The sequence below is a fragment of the Poecile atricapillus genome, chromosome 1 (genome assembly GCF_030490865.1).
Source record: "Poecile atricapillus isolate bPoeAtr1 chromosome 1, bPoeAtr1.hap1, whole genome shotgun sequence".
Taxonomy (NCBI): domain Eukaryota; kingdom Metazoa; phylum Chordata; class Aves; order Passeriformes; family Paridae; genus Poecile; species Poecile atricapillus.
This window is the reverse complement of record NC_081249.1, coordinates 31,673,821-31,699,365: the sequence shown is the minus strand read 5'-3', so window position 1 is coordinate 31,699,365 and position 25,545 is coordinate 31,673,821. Positions and strand designations below refer to the sequence as shown.

General features: G+C 39.4%; 1 protein-coding gene across 2 annotated transcripts in view; it reads right to left on the bottom strand.

Moving 5' to 3' along the window:
• Positions 1–25,545, bottom strand: part of CNGA3 (cyclic nucleotide gated channel subunit alpha 3) — a 30,475-nt gene extending 4,930 nt beyond the window's left edge. The window contains exons 1-6 of one of the 2 annotated variants that reach the window (XM_058833244.1): positions 25,405–25,545; positions 16,153–16,273; positions 12,455–12,571; positions 10,839–11,018; positions 3,262–3,369; positions 2,251–2,357 (exon numbers count right to left, since the gene is read on the bottom strand). In XM_058833244.1, coding sequence (XP_058689227.1) covers positions 2,251–2,357; positions 3,262–3,369; positions 10,839–11,018; positions 12,455–12,571; positions 16,153–16,253 — 613 coding nt within the window. In that variant the 5' untranslated portion in view covers positions 16,254–16,273; positions 25,405–25,545. The remainder of the gene's footprint in view (positions 1–2,250; positions 2,358–3,261; positions 3,370–10,838; positions 11,019–12,454; positions 12,572–16,152; positions 16,274–25,404) is intronic. The other variant, XM_058833252.1, reaches the window with a different exon arrangement.

Genomic DNA, 25,545 nt, shown 5'->3' with positions numbered 1-25,545 from the left:
TGTGTGGTACATCTGCAAATGCCTCATCTATTTGTGTGTATCTGGATCTGCAAACTGACAGTGACTACAAATGGAAGTAGTTCCTGTGCCATGCATGTGTTGCCTCCCAGAAAACTGCTGAAAAAGCTGGTCAAATATGCCCTTTAGTTATACAACTAAACAGAAAAGCTGGCCAGACTAATGAATTTCTGATACACAATTACAAAAAATAACTTTGAAAACACCTTCCTCTTGAAAGGAGATAAAAGTCCCTTAGCTTTTTCCTCTCTTATGGAACTGAAGTCTTACAGTAAAATCTTTTGACAGCATTAGAACACAAGGTATACAAAACACAACCAGCTGCTGAGACATAAATCTTTTCTGTTTCACAGTGCACAGTCACCAAATAGGTGAAATGCAGTCCAACTGGCACTACAGCTAGACAGAAATATGCCATGGAGAAGCTGATGACCAAAAGTAGTTGTGGGACTACCTAGATCTCAGTTCAAAGGCAGACCCTGCCCTCAGACAGCAGAAAGTCTCTCTCTTCCCCAAAGGCTTCCAGGACCTCTCTCCCCATGGCAGGTGGACCTTGCAGACTCACAGGAAAAGGCAACAGGCAAAGGCAGAGCCAGGAGGGACTGTTAAGAAAGTTGACAAAGATTCTGCCACCTAAAAGAAGCAACTTCTTTCTTGGAGTGCCTGGAATTACAGCAGACACCTGCACTGAAGCATTCTGGATATGGGTCCAGCAATTCTGCAGTTGCAAGCCAGGCCTGAAAATTCAAATTCCAGTCAGGCTTTAACAGCCATATAATCATTATCAGGATAGCCCATGGAAATTTATAACTTGCTTTGCCTGGACATGCCTAATTTATGCTCTGTTCTTTCCCATTACATTAACAGATGTAACTGCAGAAGGTAAATTTAGTTGGCACAGTTGACATTTTAACTACACAAAGAAAATGAACACCTCGCTCCCCACCATCCTGCCCCAAATACAGCACTCTTGTGATTTAGGCTGGTACCTGAAACTGACTTTCCTGTGAACAAGTGCTAAGTTTAAGAATTTGGCTTGCCAAGGGTTGTGTGCTTCCCACATGACAGCATTTTTAGTCCTTCTTGTACTTGTGTTTACAGCTTGGTCACAGGCCATAATTAACATCAAGCTGTCAGCATGAATTTAAATAAATAAATAGATAAAAATGGATAAGATGTTAAAATGAAAGATTTAAAATTACTCTCATTTTTTTAAATTATCAGTGTTGATTTGGACCCTTTCAAGGGACATTTTGAAGCTGTGTCTGTACCAGTGAACAGAATGCAACAGGAGATGTTTTCTGGCCCAAGACCAGCTACCATGACAGCTTCTATTCATATGTAAGTTCTTCCAGGCCCCTCCAAAAACACCACCATGAAGAACACCTAACCGCTGCTGTCCTCCTAGCTGTCCCCAGCTAGGTGCTTGGGTGCTTGCTAGCATAGACCGAAGTGCAAGCACCAAAGTGCACCAAGGACTATCAGTAACTTGGTGATGTGGATCACTGTACATCATTGCTTAAGCCTGTATTATGACCTTGTTCAGTTTAAAACCGATACCACTTCAAGGCTGGAATCTCAGCCTGCCTGGATTACAGAAACACACAAGAAGCTGAAAGGAACCACTTAACGCATAGCATGGCACAGCTCTCATGATCCTCTGGGTTGATGCTTCCTCCAGGAAGGCAGGACCTGAGCAGAGGCTCCTGGGTTAACCCTATCCCATCACCAGGCAGTGGGAAACCCAGCCAGGACCTCATAGAGGCTGCAGGAAGCAGAGACAGTGGCAGAGGGGCCACACTGCCTGTTCCAGGCATAGGACCACAGACTAAAGGCTGAGACAGGTGCCAGGTCTTGCACTTGACCAATTCAGTAAGCACTTCTGACCAGGATGCTGCACAGCTTGGTCAAGAAAACAGCACTTGTGGGGTGCATTTGGTTTCCTGCTCCAAGTGCCCTATTGTTCCTTCCCCACACAGCCTGTTAGAGTGGCTACGCACTCAGCATCTGGCACGCCTATTACTGACAGAACTGAATTTAGAGACAAGTGAAGAGCAAGTGTTGAAATGTATGGCCTTAAAAAATCCAAACTGATTAGATACTTCATCTTCCAAAAGCCTCCACTATTGCATTCTGACAGCATATTCTGACAGTGGTCAGACCCCACAGGAGAATTTTTGCTCCCATCCTTTGCCGTATTTGAAAACACTGTAAAATCCCAGGTAGACTCACCTGTTCTGAACCTGACGAACATGTCAATAACATAGATAATATCAGAGAGATAATCCAAGAACAGCCACATTTTAATATGGTCCATCTGTAGCTCATCAAAGCAGGCTCTAAAGTACCATAGATTTAAAAAAAAATAAATTAGACCAACTGCATAAGCAGAGTGCTTGCATTACGTGCCCTAGCAACACATTAGCACACATTTCTGGAACAGAAATATTACAGGCAGCATATCTCCATGTCCAGACATCTGCACACTAGAGCTATGTCCAAACAGAAACCAGGATATTTCAGAATTCAAAGGTGCTCTGCATAGGAATAAAACTCAAACACATAAATGCCACACAAGTGCACTTATGGAGGACTACACATATCCCTACAGTTAAAAGTGCATCAGATTTCACGGGATACACATCTCCATGACGATAATTCCCAAATAAAAGATTCGTTTCTCAGTGGCAAACCATTCTCCTCTCTTCCTACCATCTTACACAGTGTAAGGAAACCATTTCTACAACACTCCATCACTTTGACTGAAACTGATTTCTACATTCTACCATGGAAAAGAAATACTTGATTTAAATCTTACTGCCCTTCGAGCATCCAAAAGATGCATTATATGAATTTAAGAGGCCCCACCACTGCCCACATCCCTCCTTTCTGTCCTCTCCGGAGTGGTGGGAAGCCCTCATCCCGGGCAGTGCTTAGGGATGCAGCGGCCAGGACACAGCTCAGCCGCCAGCCAGCAGGTGGCACACAAAGGCCACACCAGTGCTCATGAGGACACACTGCAAGTTACACCCACCTGCTTTTAGACAAAAAGGAAAAAAAAACAAAAAACAAAGCAAAACACTGACAATCTATTCCCACTGGTATGCATATCACACATCCCTAAGAGCAGAAGGGTAAACCTTCTAGGTAAATCACCCAAAGGATACCGCAGGGAGATTAGAGGGTGATTTACATAGGAAACAAGGCTTGAAATGTAAAATTGTTACTAACTTAAATCCATACCTGCACACTAGCATACACCAGTTATAGAACACAGGAGCTGCAATTACGGTCAGCCAGTTGTAGTACAGATTGCTTGAAGGATCTATCACAAAGACCTCCTTTTTCTGCCTGGAAAGTAAAACATGCAGATTTACATTAGAAACGTGAGCAAGCAACCTGCTGGATTTCCCTCTTCTTGAGGCCGTTCATTTCACCATGAACTCACAGCTGCCCAAGAAGAGGAGGTATCCATGCAGGCAGTACAGATGAGATACCAGGCATCCCATCTGACAAGCTCTATTTATTTGTTTGACCCAACTTTAGAGAAAGTAAATAAGAGTGGAAAGAAATACACAGACATTCATATCCCCCAGACTGAAACCCATAGCCTGGGAGATATTCTTCTGTATTAAGCCTCACACTGAAAAAACACTTAATTGTTAAATGTTTTTTATTATCACCCCGGTTAGAAGGTTACATTTCATTGCTAGAGAAGGAACCTTCCTTTGCAGGCTAATTATTGGCTTTTAGCAAATCTATTACGGAAATTACTGTATAAACATGCATTTGAACAAGTAAAACACATACACATTCAAATACATGTCTGTACAAGTAAGAATCTCTGTGTGCATATGCACATACAGGGTGTGTGACTAGAGCTGAAACATGTCTTCATATGTAAAGGCGAATTTCACCCATTCACAGCCCTGGCTCCTTATGCCTCACAACAAGGAAGTAATGCTAAAGGAAGCATACAGGCCTGGAAGGTAAAGATTTAAAGAACAGCACGGCTCATGGCACAGGGTATGCTCAGAAGTGCCCACCTCCAGCATGAGAAAGATTGATATGGAATAGAGTGCAATTAGGCATGCAATCAAGAGGAAATATACATTAGTGGATTTGAGATCCCGGGCTGCAAAATTACTTCAACAGTAGAAGTGTGATCTGTGGACTGTGTAATAGTGTGCAGAGTATGTGATCAGGCAATGCTTGAATATGTACTTGTGGGACTTTTCCTAATCTCCAAGAATGCAAATATATTAAAATACAATTATAACTTATTTCAAATCTGTGTCTTTTTCTGGCATTAACATTGCTGTCAGCTGAATGTCCAGGCAATGTGAGTAAAGGAAGCAGCTTTAATCTAAAAAGTATTTACCATCTTCACTACTGGTTTTAAACCATTTCTTCTAGAAAACTGGTCACCACCTCAAAACTGGTGACCATGAAATATGGTCATTATATGTCCGAGTATACTTACTACCTTGTAGACATTAAAACATTAATTTTCTTTGACAAAATGTTTTAAAACACTCTTGGCTACTGCAAAGCTCAGGCTTTCACTACATAGTAATTAAAGCCAAAAGAAAGTGCTTTGAACAAAGGCTTTCTAATTGGAAAAAAACAATTAAAATGTCTGATTAATAAAGATCCTGAGATCAATCAGATTCCATTTGGAATGCCCTCACGTCTATATAGCAGGTGCTACCATATACATACATATAAACCTACAGTGTATTACTCTAACATACTCCTTAACTGTGAAGGCCACTCAAATGCATTCTCTTTTTATCTGCCATCATTGTCACTTTTATCACTGATAATACTAAATTGTCCTGTATTTGGGTCAGTTTTATGGGAAAAAAAGCAAGAACAGGATCCATTTCTGCCAAAAGCATTCGAATTACCTCATTTTGTTACAGATATACACTATCCTCTAACCAACAGAAGCAAATTTTAGTGATCACTAGCAATGAACTCCACCATACTAAGTAATTAAATATACCGGTCAGTGAAATAACTAAACTTACTAGCAAACCTTTAATTTTCTACATGTAAGATATTTCTACATGGTAAGATGAACCAGACTTTTGGTTTATCTGCTCTGAATCGTTATGGAAATTCTAGAACAATGAAAAGTCTGTGCAGCTCTGCAAAGCAGGCTGCTGTCCTGAAGTGTTGTCATAATTAAAAAGCGATCTTCAACTCAAAGTGACCAGAGGTAGCTCAACTCCCTTTTACTGACATAGGAAGCTGTTTCTGAAAGATCTAAACACAGGTCTTCAAGATACAACAACTTTGCTGAGCAGATGAAACCTTCCCAAAAGGAAGGTTTTGACAAAAAAATTTGACAGGCTAAGAATCTGCAGTCTACAGAACAATTATAAGTGTTACAATTAAATGTTACACCATGTTTTGTAATGTAGGAGACGTGTTACAATCACACATTCATTCTTTATACTTACTCTTCTTTTTTTTTATCATCTTTTTTGTCATCTTTTTTGTCATCTTTCTTTTCCTCTTTCTTTTCCTCTTTCTTTTCCTCTTTTTTCTCCTCTTTAACCTCTTTCTTTTCTTCCTTTTTGCTGTACAACATAATGCAAGGCTTAGCAGTGTTACCAATACTGAGCAGTTCAGGGAGAGGGTGGAGGCTTGGGAAACAAGACTAGACTCCGGCCAGAGTAGGACAGGGATCCAACAGGAAAAAGGAGTTTACAGGCTGAGACCTCTCACCCTGACACCACCACTATCACATCAGGTAACCAGCTGGCTGATTCTCTGCATTAGTCACCCACACCTTCTTGACCTTTACAGACATCAGTATACCAGGCTGATTTTAAATAAATGCTTTCAGTTTGATTGACTCTTAAGAGCCCAGACATTTAAAAAGAAACCTATCAAATGATGACAGAATGTGAAATGGCTTAACAAACTGTCAATGTTCATTGTACAGACAAAACCTCAACATGAATGTCTGAGGCTTTCATAGTAATTATAAAAAGTGAGGATAAATCTCCTCTCATGGTTCCTTAAAACCAGCAAAATTTTAATTAATTAATTGCCTCTGAATCTGAATTACACCATTCTTAGGTATGTCTGAACAGAAGAGTCCTGAAATATGTTAACTTATGCAGACAGGCCTGCAAATATTTTTCAGACCTACAGGAAGTTAACATTAAGCCTCAAGACTGACAATACTTACTCGTAAAGCCAGATTTGCTACATGCCTTGGTCAAGAATCATGTAATGTGATGTGAAGAATGGTGCTCAGTTGCACAAGAAGAAAATCCATCATCTGAGATCTTATTTTTACTTGAAATGTCTAGTCCTTTAAGAATAAAGTGTTAGACAGAAAAGCCTAAGAGTGTTCCTCACACTACAGTGTATGTGGATAACAACTCCCCACACATAATGTCTGGTTTGAATGAAAGCTATGGATTCCTGCTCCCATGAGAGCTTTGTTTTCTCCTCTGAACTTCCAAGACTGGGTCTGAATCTCCCTTTTCACTGGTGTCAAGAAAGGACAAATGAGTTTAATGACAGCAACATCCCACAGCAAGGACAGAACATGTAATAATGCTGCTTACAGGACTTGTGCTTTCCATGCACACTTGCTCATATTGCTCAGGACAGAAAGGTCTGTGCTGTGAACAGCAGTCACAGCTAGGAATGTGCTTGCTACAGGGAGAAAGAAGCGCTCCAAAGGAGATGACAGCCACCAATTTTAAGACAGTAGCAGCTTTCACCAATCATCAATGAGCACCTGTTCCACTTCTTAGACATTTCCACAGTGATGCACCACCACAGTGTACATTGTAAAAGCCAATGTATGTTTGCTAAAAAACATTCAGATCCCACACTGTGCCACATCCAGGGAAATACCTACCAAGCTGACCAATACCACTGAAACCTTCAAAATTACACAGTACAAGGGAGCAGAACTGGAGGAGAAAAGAACCTTTGGCTTGACTGATCTTCTATTTTTACTTGCATCTCAAATCAAAGAAAGAGTTTTCATTTACTAAGGCTGATTCCTACACAGTAGTGGGAACTGCTTCTCAAGAATTTATTTCTCTGGACCGACTGTCCAGAACTTTTATCACTTCATTTTCCAATCTGCCCCCTGTTTAAGAAACATGTCAGGATTTCACTGCAGATTACCATGCGTGGTGTCTGATCTAAAGGCAAAGGCTAAGGGCACAGTTGCTGTTGTTAGCACTAATGTAGCTTCTTCAATACTTCAAATGTCTGCCATTCTTACCAGAAAGGAAGAGTTACGACTAAGCAGAATTTTCAAAGGAAAGGGCCACTGTACATTTGTGGATCTTGTTATGCAGGGAAAAGTAGGTTGAGATCGAGAATCAGTCAAAAAGTCTCAGTAGTGGTAAACTTTGGAGGGAATATTCTGACAATTTCAACTCCCTCCTATGTTTGTGGGGTTTTTTAGAAAAAGTGAAACAGCTTCATTTCACATACCATCTAATGCCGACACTTATTTTTCTCTGGCTTGAGATCTCCTACAAACTCATCTGTCAACTACAGGTACCTTTATTAAGTGAGTTTCTTCCATTTATGTTGCCTCTGCTCATCTTTCTATTGTGGAAACTCCCAACTTATCATACTCCTGTCCACTTGCAGTCTAGCAATGGAAGTCACTCAGAGGAAAAGGTTGGCCATAATCAAAGACTTGAAAGCATCATGTACAGTTCCCCAAGACTAGGTCTTTAACATAATGAGACATCCACATTTTTTTTTCTTTACACTGAGTGAACTGGAATCCAGAAACTAATAAAACAGTTTGTGCCTGTCCTCTTTGACCCCAACACAGCAGCATCCATGCTGCTTCTAAGCTGTGTGCAGCTTTAGACTTAGAAATCTATTTCATCAGCCCATATAAAAACACTGTCATAGTCTTTGAATGACTCAAATATTTGCATTTCTCACCTGTCAAGTACTTTGCAAATCAAGTATGTTTCAAACTACTGGGCAGGTAGACAGACAGGTCTTGTCTTCATTTAAAAATAATGACACACTGAAAGGATGAAAGTTTTGACCAAGATACATGAGTCATTGTCAGAAACAGAGTAAGGCAGACATATTTCTGTCCTAACCAGTCCTTTGGGCTCCATCTAGCAGGCTCAGCTCCAAGCTTTTAGCACTTCTTTTGTATCAGTCTAATTAAAAGTCTGCATATTTCTGTCACCGTTCACTGCACACATTTTCCTTTTGAATAAGTTATGCAAACCAAAAACTTGCTTTAGGAACAGAAAGATCTCTTGTTCAGCTATGTACACAAAGGTTTTGCAGCATCATTTAAAATGTATCATTTAAACTTGCCTATGATAGAATTATTTGGATGATAAATCCCCAAGAGTTTTCTAGAAGTATTTCTGACACAATCAGAAGATGTACCGATTACTTTTTTTTTTCCTGGAAAGCAATAAAAAAATCTACTATCATTATGCATGAGAACGGATCTGCTGCTGAATACTAAAGAGCAGATATGCCTTCAGATTACTGTGGTCTAAGACAAGCAACAAACATTGATGTTGGGTGATTTTAAATTACAAGAGCTCTTCACATTGTTTAATTAATTTCTCTTTGGTGTAACAGTGTGAAATAGCTTTTCAATTATATGAAATAGACTCAAAAGAACAGCTTCTGTCAGACATTCTGTGGCAATACCAGCCTTATGGTTCCTGTCACTCTCTAAAACAACTGTACCTGCTGAACCGAAAGACACACTTTTAAAAGATGGACATATAAATGGGGTTTGGTGCCCTCATCAGTATCCACTTCTCATTTGACAACCTGAAATTTTTGGGGCACTTAATTTGCAAAAAGGGACCAATGTGTTAAAAGAGGAAAACTACTATTAGAAAATTAATACATGAATCTAATTTTAAAACTGAATGCATCAATTGGTAATGCAGTAAAACCAGCCAGCTGAACTACAGAAGGTAGGAACTAAATGCTTAGTCAAATTCACTCCTTGAGAGGACGGGGTAACTTCAGACAAAGAAGTTCATAGGGAGCACAAAGGATACTTTTCATACTAAGAAAACTAGACCTTTCTCTATAACAAAACTATACTCTTAGGAAAGGCTTAGGAATAACTAAGGAGTTTATACTACAAATGTTACTACAGGCTGGATAGGGAAGAAGAGAAGGTGCTGGTAGTTGAAAGGTCTTTGGAATTTAACAGTACTTACTCTTCATTGGTGTTGTTGCTAAAGTTGACATTGAACCTGGCCAAGGGCCAGTGACTGCAAGCAAGTTAAATAAAACACATTAAAGAGTGTAAAGGCTGCTGGTATTTCACGCACGTGTTTACAGACATGACAGACTGACTCATGAGCTTCTCACACATGCACTGATAAGATTAGCAAGATCAATTTTGACTGTTGTGATAAGCCGCTTTGCATAACTGCTTCAAGGCACCAGTTCCTTTCTGTCATGTGCCTGGCATACACATTTGTGACCATATCTGATGTCTGTAGCCTGCTCTTAGGCACATTAGTGCATGGCAAGATGCATGTCACTATTTTTAGCCCTGTACTCATTGGGCTACTATTTTAAGCTTTCTTCAATCCTTTCAAGTCCTCTTCACAGATGCAGTGTCAAGCCTTGTGGATAAGTAATGAGCATACCTACGACTGCTGCAGAATTAAGCCTTCACGATACAACTAAGAGTTACTGTCAACCAGCAATAGCATAAAACTGAGAAGGCAAGGATGGGTGCTCTCAAATTCACTTCAAATAGCCTTATACAGAGGTTTGCTGGCACATGATCAATATTGTCATCTCTAATTACTTCCCATCTGCAGTTGCTACTGATCCAGACATCTGAGAAATCAGACAACAGTCTGGCTAATTCAATAAAATGTGCTCTTGAGATGAATTTTGAAGAAGCAGATCAAGTGAAGATAATAAGGCTGTGCTGAACTACAACTGTAAAATGTACAGACCTTCCAAGGTTTTTGCTTCAATCTGAATTGCTTCCTGAGATTTCTGAAACTAATGACTTGCTTACTTACCAATCTTTAGTTATGAAAAAAAAAATAATAAATACAGGAGTCTGTGTTTCAAAGCCTAATGCCAAACAGAAAGTCAGCTTTTTTCTTGGGACTTCATTTTCCCATTTCTGCTGTAGTTAAATTTTAGACACCATGCATTTATAAAGTAATAATAATTCATCAATTCAAAGAACTGTAAACACATAAAGGTTTCTCCTTTGTTTTATTGGAAAAAAGTTAAGACTGAACCTGCCTTCCATACCAAAGACTGCATATGTGCCAATAAGTGAAGTCAGCATCCAAATGATGTTGTCATTTCTGCATTAGAAACTTTCAGCAATGTTATCAGATGGACTTCTGAGTAGATATAACAAAGCCATGACACTTTTTTCACAACTGCTTCTTTAGAGTTCCTAACAATTACAATTAAGATCCCAAAAAGCCGAAAGTAGAAACATCCTAGATTCTTGAAATAGAAACTGCATTCTCCTCAGTAGAGAGCAATTTAGCAACATCAAGTTGCATATAATAAATTTCCAGTTCTGAGAAATCATTCTGCCTGAAGCAGCATGATCAAAATCCTTTACTTCAAGATCTTGGTCCCAGCGTATTTGAGGAGGAAAGTCTGTTGAAAGTGCAATACTTAAGTTATGTGAAGATTCCTGGGCAGCATTAAATACTCTGTTCATCTCCCACACTAAGCTCCTTACTGTCCTCTTAAAATACAACTTACATCCTAATTACCAAGAAAACATGATAACCCCAGTCATCTTCGCTTCAAGTATAAACACGTCTTCTTACCTGTTTGCTCCCCCGGGCCGCTCACGGGCACCCAGGAAGGAGCGGATGTTGCTTTGCCTGGTGGACACCTCTACGAGCTCTGGCCCTCTGATACGTTCCAAGAAAGAATCAGGCCTTTGGTCTTCATGGTGCGAGTGCCTTGTGGCCCATGACCTTACAGATAAGACAAATCGTGACAGCCTGCATGGAACACACACACAAGATTGACTGAACCAGACGGAAACATGAGGTGGCTTAAAACAACCCTGCAAATACCAGCCCAGGAGAGTTTTTCTCCACACCTCCACCTGTCATGAAATTAAACTTGATGGAGTAACTGTGTGAAACCAGCCACTTGCCACAATTTTGTATATTACCATCTGCAGCGGATCAGGGAAATACCTCACACATCAGTTCCTATTCTACTGTATCACCACTGCAGGAGCAACAGAATGTTCTTGCTGAGTGGGGGCCTTTGCATCTCAAATTGAGATACTCAGTGAAGTCCATCAGATTCAGTTGCCTTAGATCCTTGAGACTTTCCCTTCAAGATTCAGGTTATGTTACTGTAATATTTAAATTGCTAGGCATTTGTGTTTGCATCACAAACTTCTGTGTATATTCAGAGCACACATAACTGTAGCTACATATACATGTAATTCAATCTAACCTAAAAAAGGGTAAAGGAAACTATAAACAAATATTAAAAATGAAGCTGTCAGTATGAATTTATATATTCATGTATATTATGTTTACACAAAACACACACCTATAATTTTTTTTCATCTAAACTCAACTTCTTGCAGACTTTGTCATCTACACCTGGTGGTATCATTATCTGAAAACCAAGCATGGAAATACAAGTTTATTCTCCACTATCCAAAATAATGAAGTGTGAACAATGCTGTTTAAATGACCCTAGTTTTACAATTTTTTTCCTTTGCTCTTTGAAATACACTCAAAGTGACTGTGGTCTGTATTGTGTGTAACAATGGTATCTGAAGGCAGAGCCCTGCAGTCTCTGACACAAAGCAGACACAAGGTTTTGAAGCTCCACTTCAGGTTTATATTCAAGTTCCAGTAATATAAACAACTTAAGACAATGGTCAGCTTCAATTTTGCTGACTAGGGCTCCAAATCTGTTATAAACATAACTGGATTCTAGAAACTGAGAGAAATTCTTGAACTCAAAACACAAAGACCCCCTATCTCCTTCCTTCCCAGAGCCATCTACTAAAAGGAAACAATCATTATGTTTTATTTGATAGGAAAGAAACACTGCATCAGCTATCAGCCAGAACCAAACACTGACCCATTTATTTTACAGTCTGGCCTCACTTCATGCATTTCCCTAACATTCAATGTATTTTCAGATACAGTTACATAAAAATAATATATTTTTTTATATTTGACAAATCTGATTGGGTTTATTCAGCCTCTCAGATGCTGAGACTTTTACTAGCAATAAGTGATGAATCAAGGACAATGCAACTTCTGTTACTTCTTATAGACATTCTTCAGCTGGACTCCCTCCATTTTCTTTGGAAAGCGATGGCTCTTCTTTCTTTGCCTCCAAATTATGACCAGTCTCTTTCAGGAAATTGAACTTAATACTGGAAATTATATTTGTATGTTACCTTGCCATTGCTCCCCTGCCAGTGAAGGAGCTTGCCTGGGATTCAGGTACATGTCCTCCCTCCACAGAAATGACTCCCTGCAGTTCTGAGGATGCATCCTCACGTAGTGAATGGTTTCTGCAAAAACAGGTTTGTTTTTTTAATGAATTCCATGCAGCCTTCACCAGACTTTCCCCCATCTGGTTGTCCCTACCACTGCATCAGGAAACAGTCCAGCAAATTGTTCACTCCTTAGTAATACAGCATACATTGGAAAACCATATTGCTAAGCTCGTGCTCCTATTCTTCTGGAGCCATCCAATATGAACTAAAGTCAGTGGAGTTTCTGCCATACATTCCAGCAAGCTCAGAAGCTAAAGACTACTTATTGTCACTTAAAAAATTAGCATTGGAGAAATACAGATTAAACTTTACCCCCATGTCTTCCAGTAATGGAGTTTTTAAATTGACTTCACTGGAACCTGGACTTTATGAGGGTTCACTCCAGATTTTTTTTTATAGTACTCCCTGTTTTTCTCTGTGTTTTTCAGTCTTTAGTATTCACTTTTACAAGACTTTGCTACATCCATTAAGGATTGCTTTTCTCCCACTTTGTAATGCAAACAAGAACTCTCACACAGGTCTGTTTATATGTATTGCCAGGAAAACACTGACTAAAAAGATACTTGCAGTATCTTCATAAGAGCTGACAGCAGCATTCTGAATGCCCACAAGAGGATAATTAGCAGCTCAATTTTATGTGCACTCACAGCTGAGAAACTAACAAACAGAGAATTAAAACTTTATTATTTCAACCCAGTGAGCAATGCTCAAATAGATCCTGACAGTCACAGGATTCTCAACTTTTTAACTGTTTTCTCCTTCTCTTCCAATAGCAGAACACCATTTAGTATTAAATAACCTTGTTTATGTTGCCAGTGCTGAGAATACTGTGGTTGCTAAAGATTACATCCTTCTAAGGGACAATGAACAAACCTATGGAACAGATATTCATCACATTCAGCCCAAGAATTCTTGATCTGAATGCTGGGAAAATAGTAGAGTTTGTCCACCTTTTTTATTATTTCCTGGAGAAATTGCCTACAGACCTGCTGGAGAAAGGATACTGGACTAGTAAGTGTTTTAGACTGCACTACTATGGCTGGTTTTAAGCAGTTTTATTCCTGTTTACTGAGTAATATACATTTGTGTGATCTTAGCAATAAATTCTAATATTGTTAATGGCAGTGCCTAGTTCCCATTATAGCCAAGGGCCATCTCAAGGTTTGATTCAGCTGTTTCAGAAGAGGAGTTTGGTACAATTTGGAACACCTCAGAATACTTTATTTGACTTCTCCAGAGGACACAGGTCTTTCCTCACATCCACTAGTGCCAGCTAAACACTTCAAATACTCTACAGTATCTCAAATAGCATTAGATACCTATTTTAAGCAACTAAATACTTCTCATGATCAAGAGAGCCAAAGGAGCTAGAAGAGTTACTGAATTTGAGGGTAAGCTGGGCAGTTCCCTGGGTGCTGCTGACCATCAGCACTGACTACATCTTCACTCAGGACAGCAGGAACGCAGGCACCTGTTGTAGTGCAGGCACCTACTCACATAAAGACACTGAAATCCAGATGTCTATAGGGCACAGCTGAATCCTACTTTCAACTTTAGACAGCCAACCTGTGCCTATAAGCTAATGTGCTGCCCCTCCTACTTGAGGTGTTTCTATACAGAGGCTGGGTTTCAAAAATAGAGATTGATTTGTTATTTTTGGGGGTTTTTTCTTAATTTTTTTTTATAACACACTACAGAGTAAGAATATGGGCACATGAATCACTGCAGCATAAATGAGCACAGCATTTTAAAGATCAGTAGAAGCTTTCTGTTAACTGTTGCAATGAATGCTTTTTCTTGGTAACACCTCATTTCACAGCAGAAAAGTGCTTAAGCACATCCTTAGCATTAAGCAGAAATTTAACACCCACTGACTTTAATAAGAACTAAGTAATGTTTTTAATTGCTTTGTTGAACTATAGCAAACAGGAGCTGGAGGAAGGTAAAGGCAAAGAAGAAATTCTGTTACTCTAGAAAATGTGGGATTTTCCCAATATCTATAGTTACATTTTTTGATACAAGAGAGAGAAGAGCTAAAATTCTGCATGGTTTCTATCTTTTGGTACAGACATATTCTAAAGCAAATCTGAATTTAAACAAAAATTAACAATATTTTTGAATGCTATTATAAAGATATTGAATATACTTACCAACAATCATTTCAACAATCCAAAAATCTTAAATATGAGATCTCTTTTACAGAGCAAGACTGTATTTTCTTACCTATCTATGAAGTCCTGCAATTAATGCTGATAATATCAAACTTTCCTTTAAAAAATGCCTCTTCAAGACCATCACCATGATGATAAAGTGCAATTCATATTTCAGTCCCTCTATTTGTCAAAGTCATTGTCTCTGAAATTGCAGATGACCGCAGGGATTTAATTCTACATTTAAACCTTTATAACCCCACTCTCACATCCCTGCCAGTAATTCTATTCTGTGAGCTGCCAATCACTGACATCCGCTACAAATAGGATGTTAAAAAAAAAGGGAAGGAAGAAGCTCATTTCAATCTGTGTTTTCACTTTTTCCAACACATCACTGATAATGGAGAGAAAGGGACAGGGCTCTTTTAGATCTCCCTAAGGAGACCATGGGGTAGTGTAACTACAACAAGCAGGCCTTACTGTGCAGAACAAATCAGATCCATTTTCACTACTGGAGATACATCTATGTGACAGAAGGCATCATGTAAGCAAGGCAAGAGAAAAAGGACCAAAACAAACAGAGCATCCTCAGCAGCTGCTAGAGACATGCCATCCAAAAATCACCGTAATGCAGGGAGTCCTATCAGCCCATCTGGGTGCTCCAGTCTGGGTGTGCATTTGAACAGCAAGTGATGGCCTGACAAGGTCCACATAGAGGAGGTGATTTGCCATAACAAGCCAAAAGCAAAAAACTTTTTCCATCCTTTACAGATGCTGTGGATCATCAGGCATCTTTCTGCAGGCCCAGCAGGCTTTGCCCAGTCTAGAGGAACGACTGGTGCTGTGAAACAGGTAAGTGCAAGCTCACTGGCACGTTTCAAACAGCCACTTTAAAACTATCAAAACTAAAGAAAGGTGAATGTAAAGAAACTATTACATTTCCTCTGTACAGTGAGAACACACTCTGAAAACCCAGGACAAAAATGCTGATATTCTTTATACACTAGAAATTTTCCCTATCACAGGATTAGGTAATTTGCTTTTGAAAAAAAAAACCTTCCCAAGCTTGACTGCATGGTGCTGGAAGGATCTTTTTTTTCACCAGATCCTACACACTCTCTTGGATGCACAGACCCTGCTATCTGTGTGGTGACTTGAGAAAGAGGTTTCTCTTTAATGAGTTACTGCAGCTCCCACTGATGTGAAAATAGGCTTTTTTCCTGAGGCAATACAGCTTCTGGTTCTAAAACTGCAAGCCATGACAACTTCCCTGTGTCTGTCTCTCCTGTACTTTGCATAGATGTTGTCAAGTCTGGTAAGTGCACAGGGCCAACAAGATCACGACACAATATTCCCACAATTCTAGCTCCCATTCCCAGAGCTAAAGGAGTTCCATAATTCATGCAGCAATCTGTCCTCTTGACTGTGATGAAAGGAAAATATTACCTGATATAGCCATTTTCAATCCTTTCGATATCTTCATTGGCAGTTCTGACAGACAGGCTGTGCATACCAGGGTAGGAGTGCTGGGTGTTGATTTTTGCCATTTTGCTTTACATATCAACATCTAAACGACAGTTGAAATGGGAAAAAAATTACGAAGGCTACAAAAGAAATGTGCTCAGTACTTAAAAAGAGTTCTTTATGAAAACAGTGGAACAGCAGAAAGCAATTTCAACCATCTGAAGAAAAGTCAGTGATATTTACACACACATATGACATGTGTTTCATGATTTATTTGCAGCAGACAGAAAAAAAGTGTTAGTAAAGACTCATCATGACCAAAGAAAAAGGGTTACATGACACCATATTCTTTTCATCTCCAGGCTTTATGGACTACCTACACTGTCATACCTATTATCCACAGTGAAACTGCATTTAAAATCTCATTAAAAGAAGGTTAGTGAGAAAGTCAACCAAAAAAAGCCAGGTAATACATGTGCTAGGACAATCCATTCCACTTTACATTGATTCCCCAGTGCTAATTTTATCTATTTTATGATTAAGCTCTTTATTCTAAAAATCTGTATTAACCAAGAAGATAATTAATGACATTTACCCCTTATCTTAATGCTATAATTCTATATTATAACCCATGCTATAAGTCCATATTATTAAAACTCTGCATTTAACACACACTAGGGGGTTTTATTACTATGCTTCAAAACAGTCTGTTAAGATATTTAGCAGCTCATCTCCTACAAGTTTTAAAAGATTTATCTGAATTCCTTTCCAGATTTGACCTTCAATGCCTTTCCAAATTCATTACGCATCTACCACTTACAAAATGAGTTTAAAGACTCAAGACACGTGTTTTGCAAATGAAAAACTGAAAGACTTTCAGGGAAAGTTTTGAATTTTTAAAAAAGGAAAAAAAAAAGGTTTTGAAATGCCATTCAGGAATTATTTTTGTTTGAAATATGACTAGAATTAAATTCTCACAGGATCAATCAACTCCCTCACACTAGGTAGTGTCCATTTTTCACCTGTCATCCTCTGTCTCACTGACCACACAAGATCCACCTTCAATACCAAATGAAATACAGATCTTTCAGAAACTAACTTTGTGACCTGAATTATTCCTGAAATAAAGCCCACTATCCATTATTAGAATATTATGCACCCACTTTCTTAAAAAACAAATACCTGACTTACCCTCCACTCAATTCCCAGACAATTAAAAAAGATATACAACTTTCAAAATTATTTAATATATTTTAAAGTGGTTTGTTGTTTTTTTTGTTTTTGTTTTTTTTTTAATGAAGAAATAACAAAAATTACCCTAGAAACAACTTTGGGCATCACTTAATATTCAAAATTTTTATTAGTATTCCCCATTATTAATTTTGCCTCAGTGTAAATCAGATAATGTCTGTGTCTCACCTTAAACTGAGCCTTGTTGATGCTGATTAACTGAACTTTTACTGGGGAAAAAAAATGGGCATTTTTATTACACACTGATAAAAAAAATTGAATTCTTTCAACCCACTCTCAGACTGGAATGCTCACTCAGAAGAATTAACTTCTAAAGTGCAGATAATTTATGTTAAAAACATAACTCAGAGTTTTAAAAGCTTGACGGTGGGAAGGATTATGCATAAGTAACAAAGCATTAACATTTTTTCTAAAGATGTAATTTCAGAGCAAATTTAGTACTGAGTTAAGTTCTGGACTAGTTTTGACACTTGAAAGTTACACTTAACAGTTCTGGTGACTCACAATTGGATTGATGTCTACCTACAGCAGTTCTTAAAAACAAGGGTAACCTGGTTTATAATCTCCAACAAAGTAAGCAATTCTGCTAAAAAAATAAAGCTGTTAAAACAATGAAAGCATGAGATAATAAACCCCTTCTGAAATCTTGGGATGATGTGGATAATTTGCTACCAATGCCATGGATTCCCTCACTGAGAAGACACATTGCTTCTGAAACTGCAGATAAGTGAACAGTGCCTCTCTATGTTTCAACCCCTGTAGGTGCTGCACATGGATTTCCAGATGCATTTTGCATCAGTTCCCAAAAGTCTGGTTAAAAAATATCAAGTACAGTATTTCTTTAAATGGAAATGTCTGTAACTGGATATTACTAATCTGGAATTAAACACTTTTAATAGATACTGGAATTAGATATTCCAAACCTCCTGTAAGGCTTGAGTGTGCCACTGGAGCACTCAATACAAGAAACCTTATCTAGACTTTCAAAAACTATGCCACTAAAGAAGAAAAAACAAGTCATAGGATATGAAGCCAAACACTATTTTGGACTAAAAAAACGAGAAGACAGAAAGCAGGAACAGGACTAAATAGTCACCTTCAGCACTGCAGAAGTTTAATAGCAGTATTCCTCAGGACTCCATAGGAAAACCTGTTGTTAATGATGCTGATGGAAAGAAGGAGTGGTAATACGCTAAGATGGTACAATAAGATACAACAAATGGTATAGGCAAGAGAAACTAAAGGAGTGCAGGGAACCTCAGGGTGGCCAACATCAGCAATTTCTCAATCTGATGATAAGTGATGTGCAACACAGGCAAATGGAAACCCTTGAATACAGGTGAAAAGCATGCAAATTACTGCCCTACATGGATCCAAGTGAACCATATGCTCTCAGGGAACCTGAAAGGGTAGTTTCAGATTAAATATTAGGAACAAATTCTTCACTATGATGGTGTTGAAACACTGGACCATGTTGCCCAGCAAAACTGCGAATGCTACATCCCTACAAGTGCTCAAGGCCAGGTTGGATGGGGCTTTGAGCAGCCTGGTCTAGTGGGAGTTGGAACTACATGGTCCTTATGGTCCCTTCCAACCCAAACCAATTTATGAATTTATGACACAGGTATTGCAGCTCAATGAAACAGCATGCTCACTGCTGGGCAGGTTTGCTGACACAACAACTGACAATGTATACATGGAACATATTAATGACACAAAAAACACTAAAACTGCTCCATGAAACAACAGTGCAGACTTATCTGGAACACCTTAAGTCCTTCTCTTAAACAGAAAGGTAAAGCAGAATTAACAGCATGGCAAGAATGATTAAAGACTCGAAAAAGGGAGAGGAAGAAAATGGGGCCGGCTCATCCTGAAAAAGTGAAGACTAAAAAGTTACAAAATAAAAATATGTAAGTAAAATTTCAGCTCATTTCAGATCCCTTACAATCATTTTAGCTGCAAAATTCATGTTCAATATACAGTGTGGTCTGAACTCTTATTCTGCACTATACTGGAGGAAAGGAGAGGGAAAAAATTCACAGAAATACAACTCTACTATAATTAAGCAATAAAATATATTTTTGGAAGGAAGTAGGAAGAGTGGATGAAAGTGTGGTACATGTTCCCAGCTGTGGCAGAGAGAGACTGAACACAGGACTGATAGAAATAACCAGGGAGGTAGTTTGGGTACAGTGCAGGTGCTGAGAACTCCTGAAGCAACATGTTTTGGCACTGTATTAAGCCCATTAAGTTCTGAAAAATTACCAGCTATCTGATGAAGAAGAAATATTTGTTCCTTCCAGGCCTCTAAGAACCCTAGTGATAAATGTTTTTAATTTATCAAAACAAGGGAGGAGATTGGCATTTCAACATAGGATCCAAAATATGCCAAGTAACCAACTAAGGGGAAGTTTAACAGGAGTCAGCCAGCAGGAAAGTCCTGAAGAGTCATGAGGCTCTGCAAACACCTTCTGCAGGGCCACAGAGAGACAGCTCCAACCATGTGGGACCTGCAATCCTAAAACTGCCACTAAACACTGTTTCTCACAAGGCAGTTTCAAGAAGTGAGTAGAGCTCAGCTTCACATTTAAAACCATGATTGTTACAGTTGAGTGGTGGGTTGGCCTTGGCTGGCTGCCAGATGCCCACCCAGCTGCTGCTACTACGCTTCTCCTCCTCAGCAGCCCAGTGGGAGAAAGTAAGATGAGAAAGCACATCATGGGTCAAGAGAAAAATCAGGAAGAAAAAGGACACTGGAAAATCAATTATCATCACAGGCAAAATGGGCTCAAACTGGGGAAAACTCAGTTTAGTGCAAATTAAAATAGAGCTGGATGGTGAGAAACAAAGGCAAAACACTCTACCACTCACTTTTCCCCAGATTCAACTTTACCCCTGCATTCCCAACTCCTTCAGCTCTTCTACCCTACCCAGCAGCACAGGGGCTGGGAAATGGGAGGCTGCAGTCAGTCCATAATGTTTCCTGCTTGCCACTCCTTCCTCCTCACAGTGTGCCCCTGATCCAGTGTGGGTCCTTACTGCAGGCTGCAGTTCTCCACAAACTGCTCCAGTGTGGATCCACTCCATAGGCTGCAGTCCTGCAGGATACACCTGCTCCAGTGTGCCTCCTCCATAGACCACAGCTCTTGTCTGGAGAGCCTGTTCCTGCACAGCCTCCTCTTCACTGGCTGCAGTCTGCTTTAGGAAATGTCTGACTCCACCCAAGGGTCCTCCACAGAGGATGTCTGCTCCATCCTGGTCCTCTCCAAGGGTTGCAAGGGAATCCTGCTCCAGTGCCCACAACACCATCTCTGCTCCTTCCTCTCTGACCTTACTTTCTGCAGAGATGGTTTTTTTTCCCCTCAGTCCCCACACACTGCCTTGGTGGCATCCTACTTTTCCCTAGGTGCTCAGCTGGCTGGAGCCACCTGTGTCCAGCACAGGCATCCCTGACTGCTGCTCACATCGGGCCCCATGGCCCCTGCCAGCCCCCAGGCGCTGCACCCACCCCACACTGGTACCTGCCTTTTATAAATAATATCTCCTACCTGGCAACTACACTCTCTGCTCTGAATATTTAAAGCTAATAAATGACACTGAGGCTAAAACTTGATTACCTAAAGGCTGACAAGTCTCATAGATCCACATTACCCACTTAGAACAAGTATTTAGCTCAAAAGTGATTTAACAGGAGAAAAAGATGGACAGACAGGCACATAGTCCTCTCAGCCTCAATCTAGTCACCCAGCAAAATAAAACTTGAATCCCTCCTAGCTCTTGAAAGATTGGCATCTTTAACAATGCATTAAGCAGAACTTTAACATGCTTTCTCACCTAGTCTTTTCTTTCTTGCTTACAAATTACTTACCTAAAAGAGATTAATAATTCCACACTCAAGAATATTGCTTTTCAGTGCCTAAATCACTGAGATTGAACCTATAGCTAAATGAGACAGATGTATTATCCTACTAAAAATGTGACAAATTACATACATTAGTGATAGCACTCCCTACTTGTAATACAAATGGTCAGGCACTTTTATCCTCTTCCTTTTGGATTCAATAGCAACTGAGGCCTTGTGTCAAAGTATCTTAAAGGCACTGTCTGGTATAAAAGAAGTATTTTTAACAAGACAGACAGTTGTTTGACAAATATGAGTTCAAGTAACATATGAAAATTTCGGATTCACATAAGTATTTCCTAATTTTGAAAATCAGGTTCCATTTATCTCTTTAGAACTACATCATTAAAGGCCCAGAACTAGAGCTACGAAGGCTGCAGTATCTGAATTGTAGGAGCTCCGCCATCCACTGGATTTCCTGAAGTAGAAATGCAGGAAAGCAGGAATAAGGCACTAAGAAGGAAGCTACATATGTGAAATGACTGAAACTAAACTGGGATACTCAGAGTAACTGGGCTTCTATCTCCAGGCCAAAAGGAGTGGCACCCAATTCACAGCCATAACTCCCCTCTTTCTCAAGTCAATTCACCTGTCTGCAGCAAATTGCACTGTGCTGAGCAGCTGCACCTCAAAAATGAGAAACTTGTCAAGTCTGCTTCAAATTAAGCAAGACAAAACCTGTTTTTCTGATTTTTCCAGAGCCCCTTACCAGCAGTTTATGGGATACAAATAACTTTCTCATGGGTTTTCAGTGTTCTGAGAGCACCTATGACACCAGGAGTATCTGTTTTCAGCACTCACTGCTATTGCACACAGTCAAGGCCTCTGATCAGCTTTGTGGCCTGGGTTTCAGACAATTTTGCAACTTCTCAGCATGAAAAAAATACAACCCACAGGCACACACTTTAATATTACAAATTATAACAAATTTAGGAAGTTGATGGCTCTCTGCTAAGCCATCAAAGTGAGCTCAGCAGCCTGTCAAAGATCTGTGAAGGATCTTTGAATTACTGTAGTCTCCCTCTCAAAAGCACTGAGAGTTCACATTTGGGCTACTCTAGCAGCTCCCTTTTGGGGCAGAATATGTCAACCCAACCTAACTTAATTCAAAATTGTTAACTGGCCAAGTATTAATACACCTGATAGAAAGTAAATGTAGTTGTTTATCAAGTAATAATGATAGATCAAGCTACTTATACCACCACTTAGTATTCTTAAAGCTTAATTGTTAAAAGGACCACAGAAAGAAAATATGGCAGAATTCAAAAAAGAGATTTTCAAGGTGAAATATGCATCACCATCACAAAATAAAAGATGACTTTATATATGATTTTATAATGCATGCTATGTGTCTGTGTAGTTGTTAAAATACTGTTGTTCTTGAAGCTTTCAGCATTTTATTTATTGCTATGGAAGCAGTGATAAGCTGCATAGGATCACTTACATCATTTTAGTTAAGACATGTTCCAAATCCTCACACAGCCTCTCAGGTTCAACCCTGATAAGTCTTTGGGATTTATTCTGGGATCTGACCTCCACCTACATGATCCTTGTTATATCACTTGCTAATAGTTATAGCTCAGCTGTGCATTATGTATCTTGTGTGTGCACCATGTGACAGGAGGCCACAGCTCCAAGGATTCAACCAGTAATGGCAACAACTGCACATCAAAGACTGGAAACTGGAACTTTTGAATAACAAGGTGATTTGAAGACAAGGCACAACCTTTTCTTCAATTATTTGGAGGTTTGTAAATTCACCTGCAGACTGGACTCTGGCACACCCATATGGAAATCAGCTTTGTATGAAGGCTATTAGATCAAGCTCAAGGAGTTCAAGGAACAATGATCCAATACCAACTTACCCCCACGAATTCATTACAGTTAAAATCAACTATTCTTAAATTCTAGGACCTCTTTTAAAAGCACGCTTTTCAAAATGTATTACTCTCTGCTACATTATATTGCATTTTCTACAGTCTGTGAGCACTGACATCTCCTGAGAATGCACATAATTTACATGCATAGCCTAGTAGCCTCAGTACCAACCAAGGATGTCAAATACTCTACCTTTCACAGGTACTTTAGATGTGCATGCACTTCACAAAGCACTGCATTATTCATGTATGTATAATTTATAGTTTTAGAATGAAATGCACATGATTACCTTTCATCTATTTGATGGCTCAATCTCCAGCACCTTGTAGTACCAAAATAATCATTTATTTAAATTTAATTATTTGGACCGAGTTTCCCTTCTGTAACTATGAACTATTAGCAATATAGTTCAATTTTCTAAGATCTACTGAAGTTTTCTGCAGACCATCTTCTGCAGATGAATTCTTTATTAGATTGGAAACTTTTCAGTAGAAACTAGCTGTGGATATTGAATTTAATACCATAAATTAAAAGACAGTAAATTAAAAATTAGAGCTGACTGAACAAGCAAGTCACATCATGTTGTTTCTTTTGCCTGAATGGGTTAACTTGGTGCAGGTATCCATGTTTCTATACATCATATGCAAGGCTTCTGTAGCCACTGTCTAAAATTCAGGGGTTCTGCCAATGTCTCCTGTCAGCGCAGTTGTCCAGGTAACTCTTACAAGAGAACATAGCAGGGCCATGAACACAGCATGAGCACAGCAGGTTTACACTGCTGAATGTGTGCCTGTAAAATAAATGTGTGTTTGCACGTGTGCACCTGCCTACCTGTGGATGTTACACATTTAAACTCACTCCCTGCCCACTTTATGTAAACTATCGGAGCCATCCCATTTGGCTGGGGAAGGGAAACACGAGAGGCAAGGCGCGTCACGTTTCACAAGCCGTAAGGAGGCATCCTACCGGAGAGGATTTAAGAGATGCTAATGAAAAGAGATGGCAACATTGGAGAAGGCTGCAGGACAACGTGCTGAACCGAAATGACTGGGCTTGGGTGCAAATTGGATGACAAAGGCTGGGATACACAGAATGCAAAGCTGAGACATTCTGATATTTCATATGTATATGAAATATATATTTCATATGATGTGTAATTTTTTAAAGCTGTGATGAGTTCTTCCCTCAAGTAATTCACTACTTGTTTACCATGATTACCCTTGCTGATTCAACATCCTGACAGTCCCGTTTTCATTTGCAACATGTATTTTTCTAATCAGATGGTTTTAGCATGCATACTCAAAGAAAACAACATGAAAAATACCAGAAGGAAAAAACCAAAGACTGTGCTGACTGAAGGCACACAGTTATGCTATTTCAAAATCTGTAATATCTGAAACTACAGATGTAGTTTTACTCAGTTGTAAAAATGAAAATTACAGATTTTAAATACAACAATCCTTTAACTACATACTTTGAATGCAGCAACTATGAATATGGAAAACAAAATATAGTTTCAACAGGTAGATCAACAGGTACCAACATTTACATTTAACATCATTTCCTCAGAGATCTAAAGTAATGTTCACATCACTTTTCCTTATCTTCTTTAGACTTTTTCTGTTGGTAAATGAGGGCACCTTGCATTAGAGAAAGATGCTGATTATAGTTATTACTGTATCTTCTATATTCTTAGGTAGACCATGGCCTGGATTACAGTACAGGACTTTTGCAAAATATGTCATATTTCTAGAACCAAGGTCAATTTACTGGAAGCACCAGGAATCACTGGAAAACTATTCCCTTTCACTGCTTGTAGTATTTGCTAGCATTTTTTTATATAGTGTTTGACAGCCTTATGATTACACCACAGACACCAGACAGCGGAGAAGTTAAGAGACACAGATCAAGCTAGTCACATTAAGCATCAGTCAACACGAGTAGAATAAGTCCCCTCAGCCCCACTCCTGTTCAGATTTGTGCCTTGAATCCAACTTAATTGTAAGTACAGAGCACTTCAATTAATCAAAGCATCAATCAGTGCATCAATTAATCAAATTAATACTTTTCCTTAAAATTAATCAAGTTTACGTTTCCATTTCAAGCTTTTGAGCTAAGGCTTGAAGTCTATTGCAGGACATGATGCCACTCTCACGGGCACGACATAAAGGGAGGCTTACTGCCTCCTGCTTCACACTCACCTGCCCACGCTCTCCTCCGCAGCATCCGAACTCTGGCGCTCCGTCCGTCGCTCCGTCTGTCAGTCCGTCTGTCAGTCCGCCTGCCTGGATGCGGGGCCCCGGGGCGCTCTCCCCGCGGGCAGCGCTGCCCTTGGCCGGCCC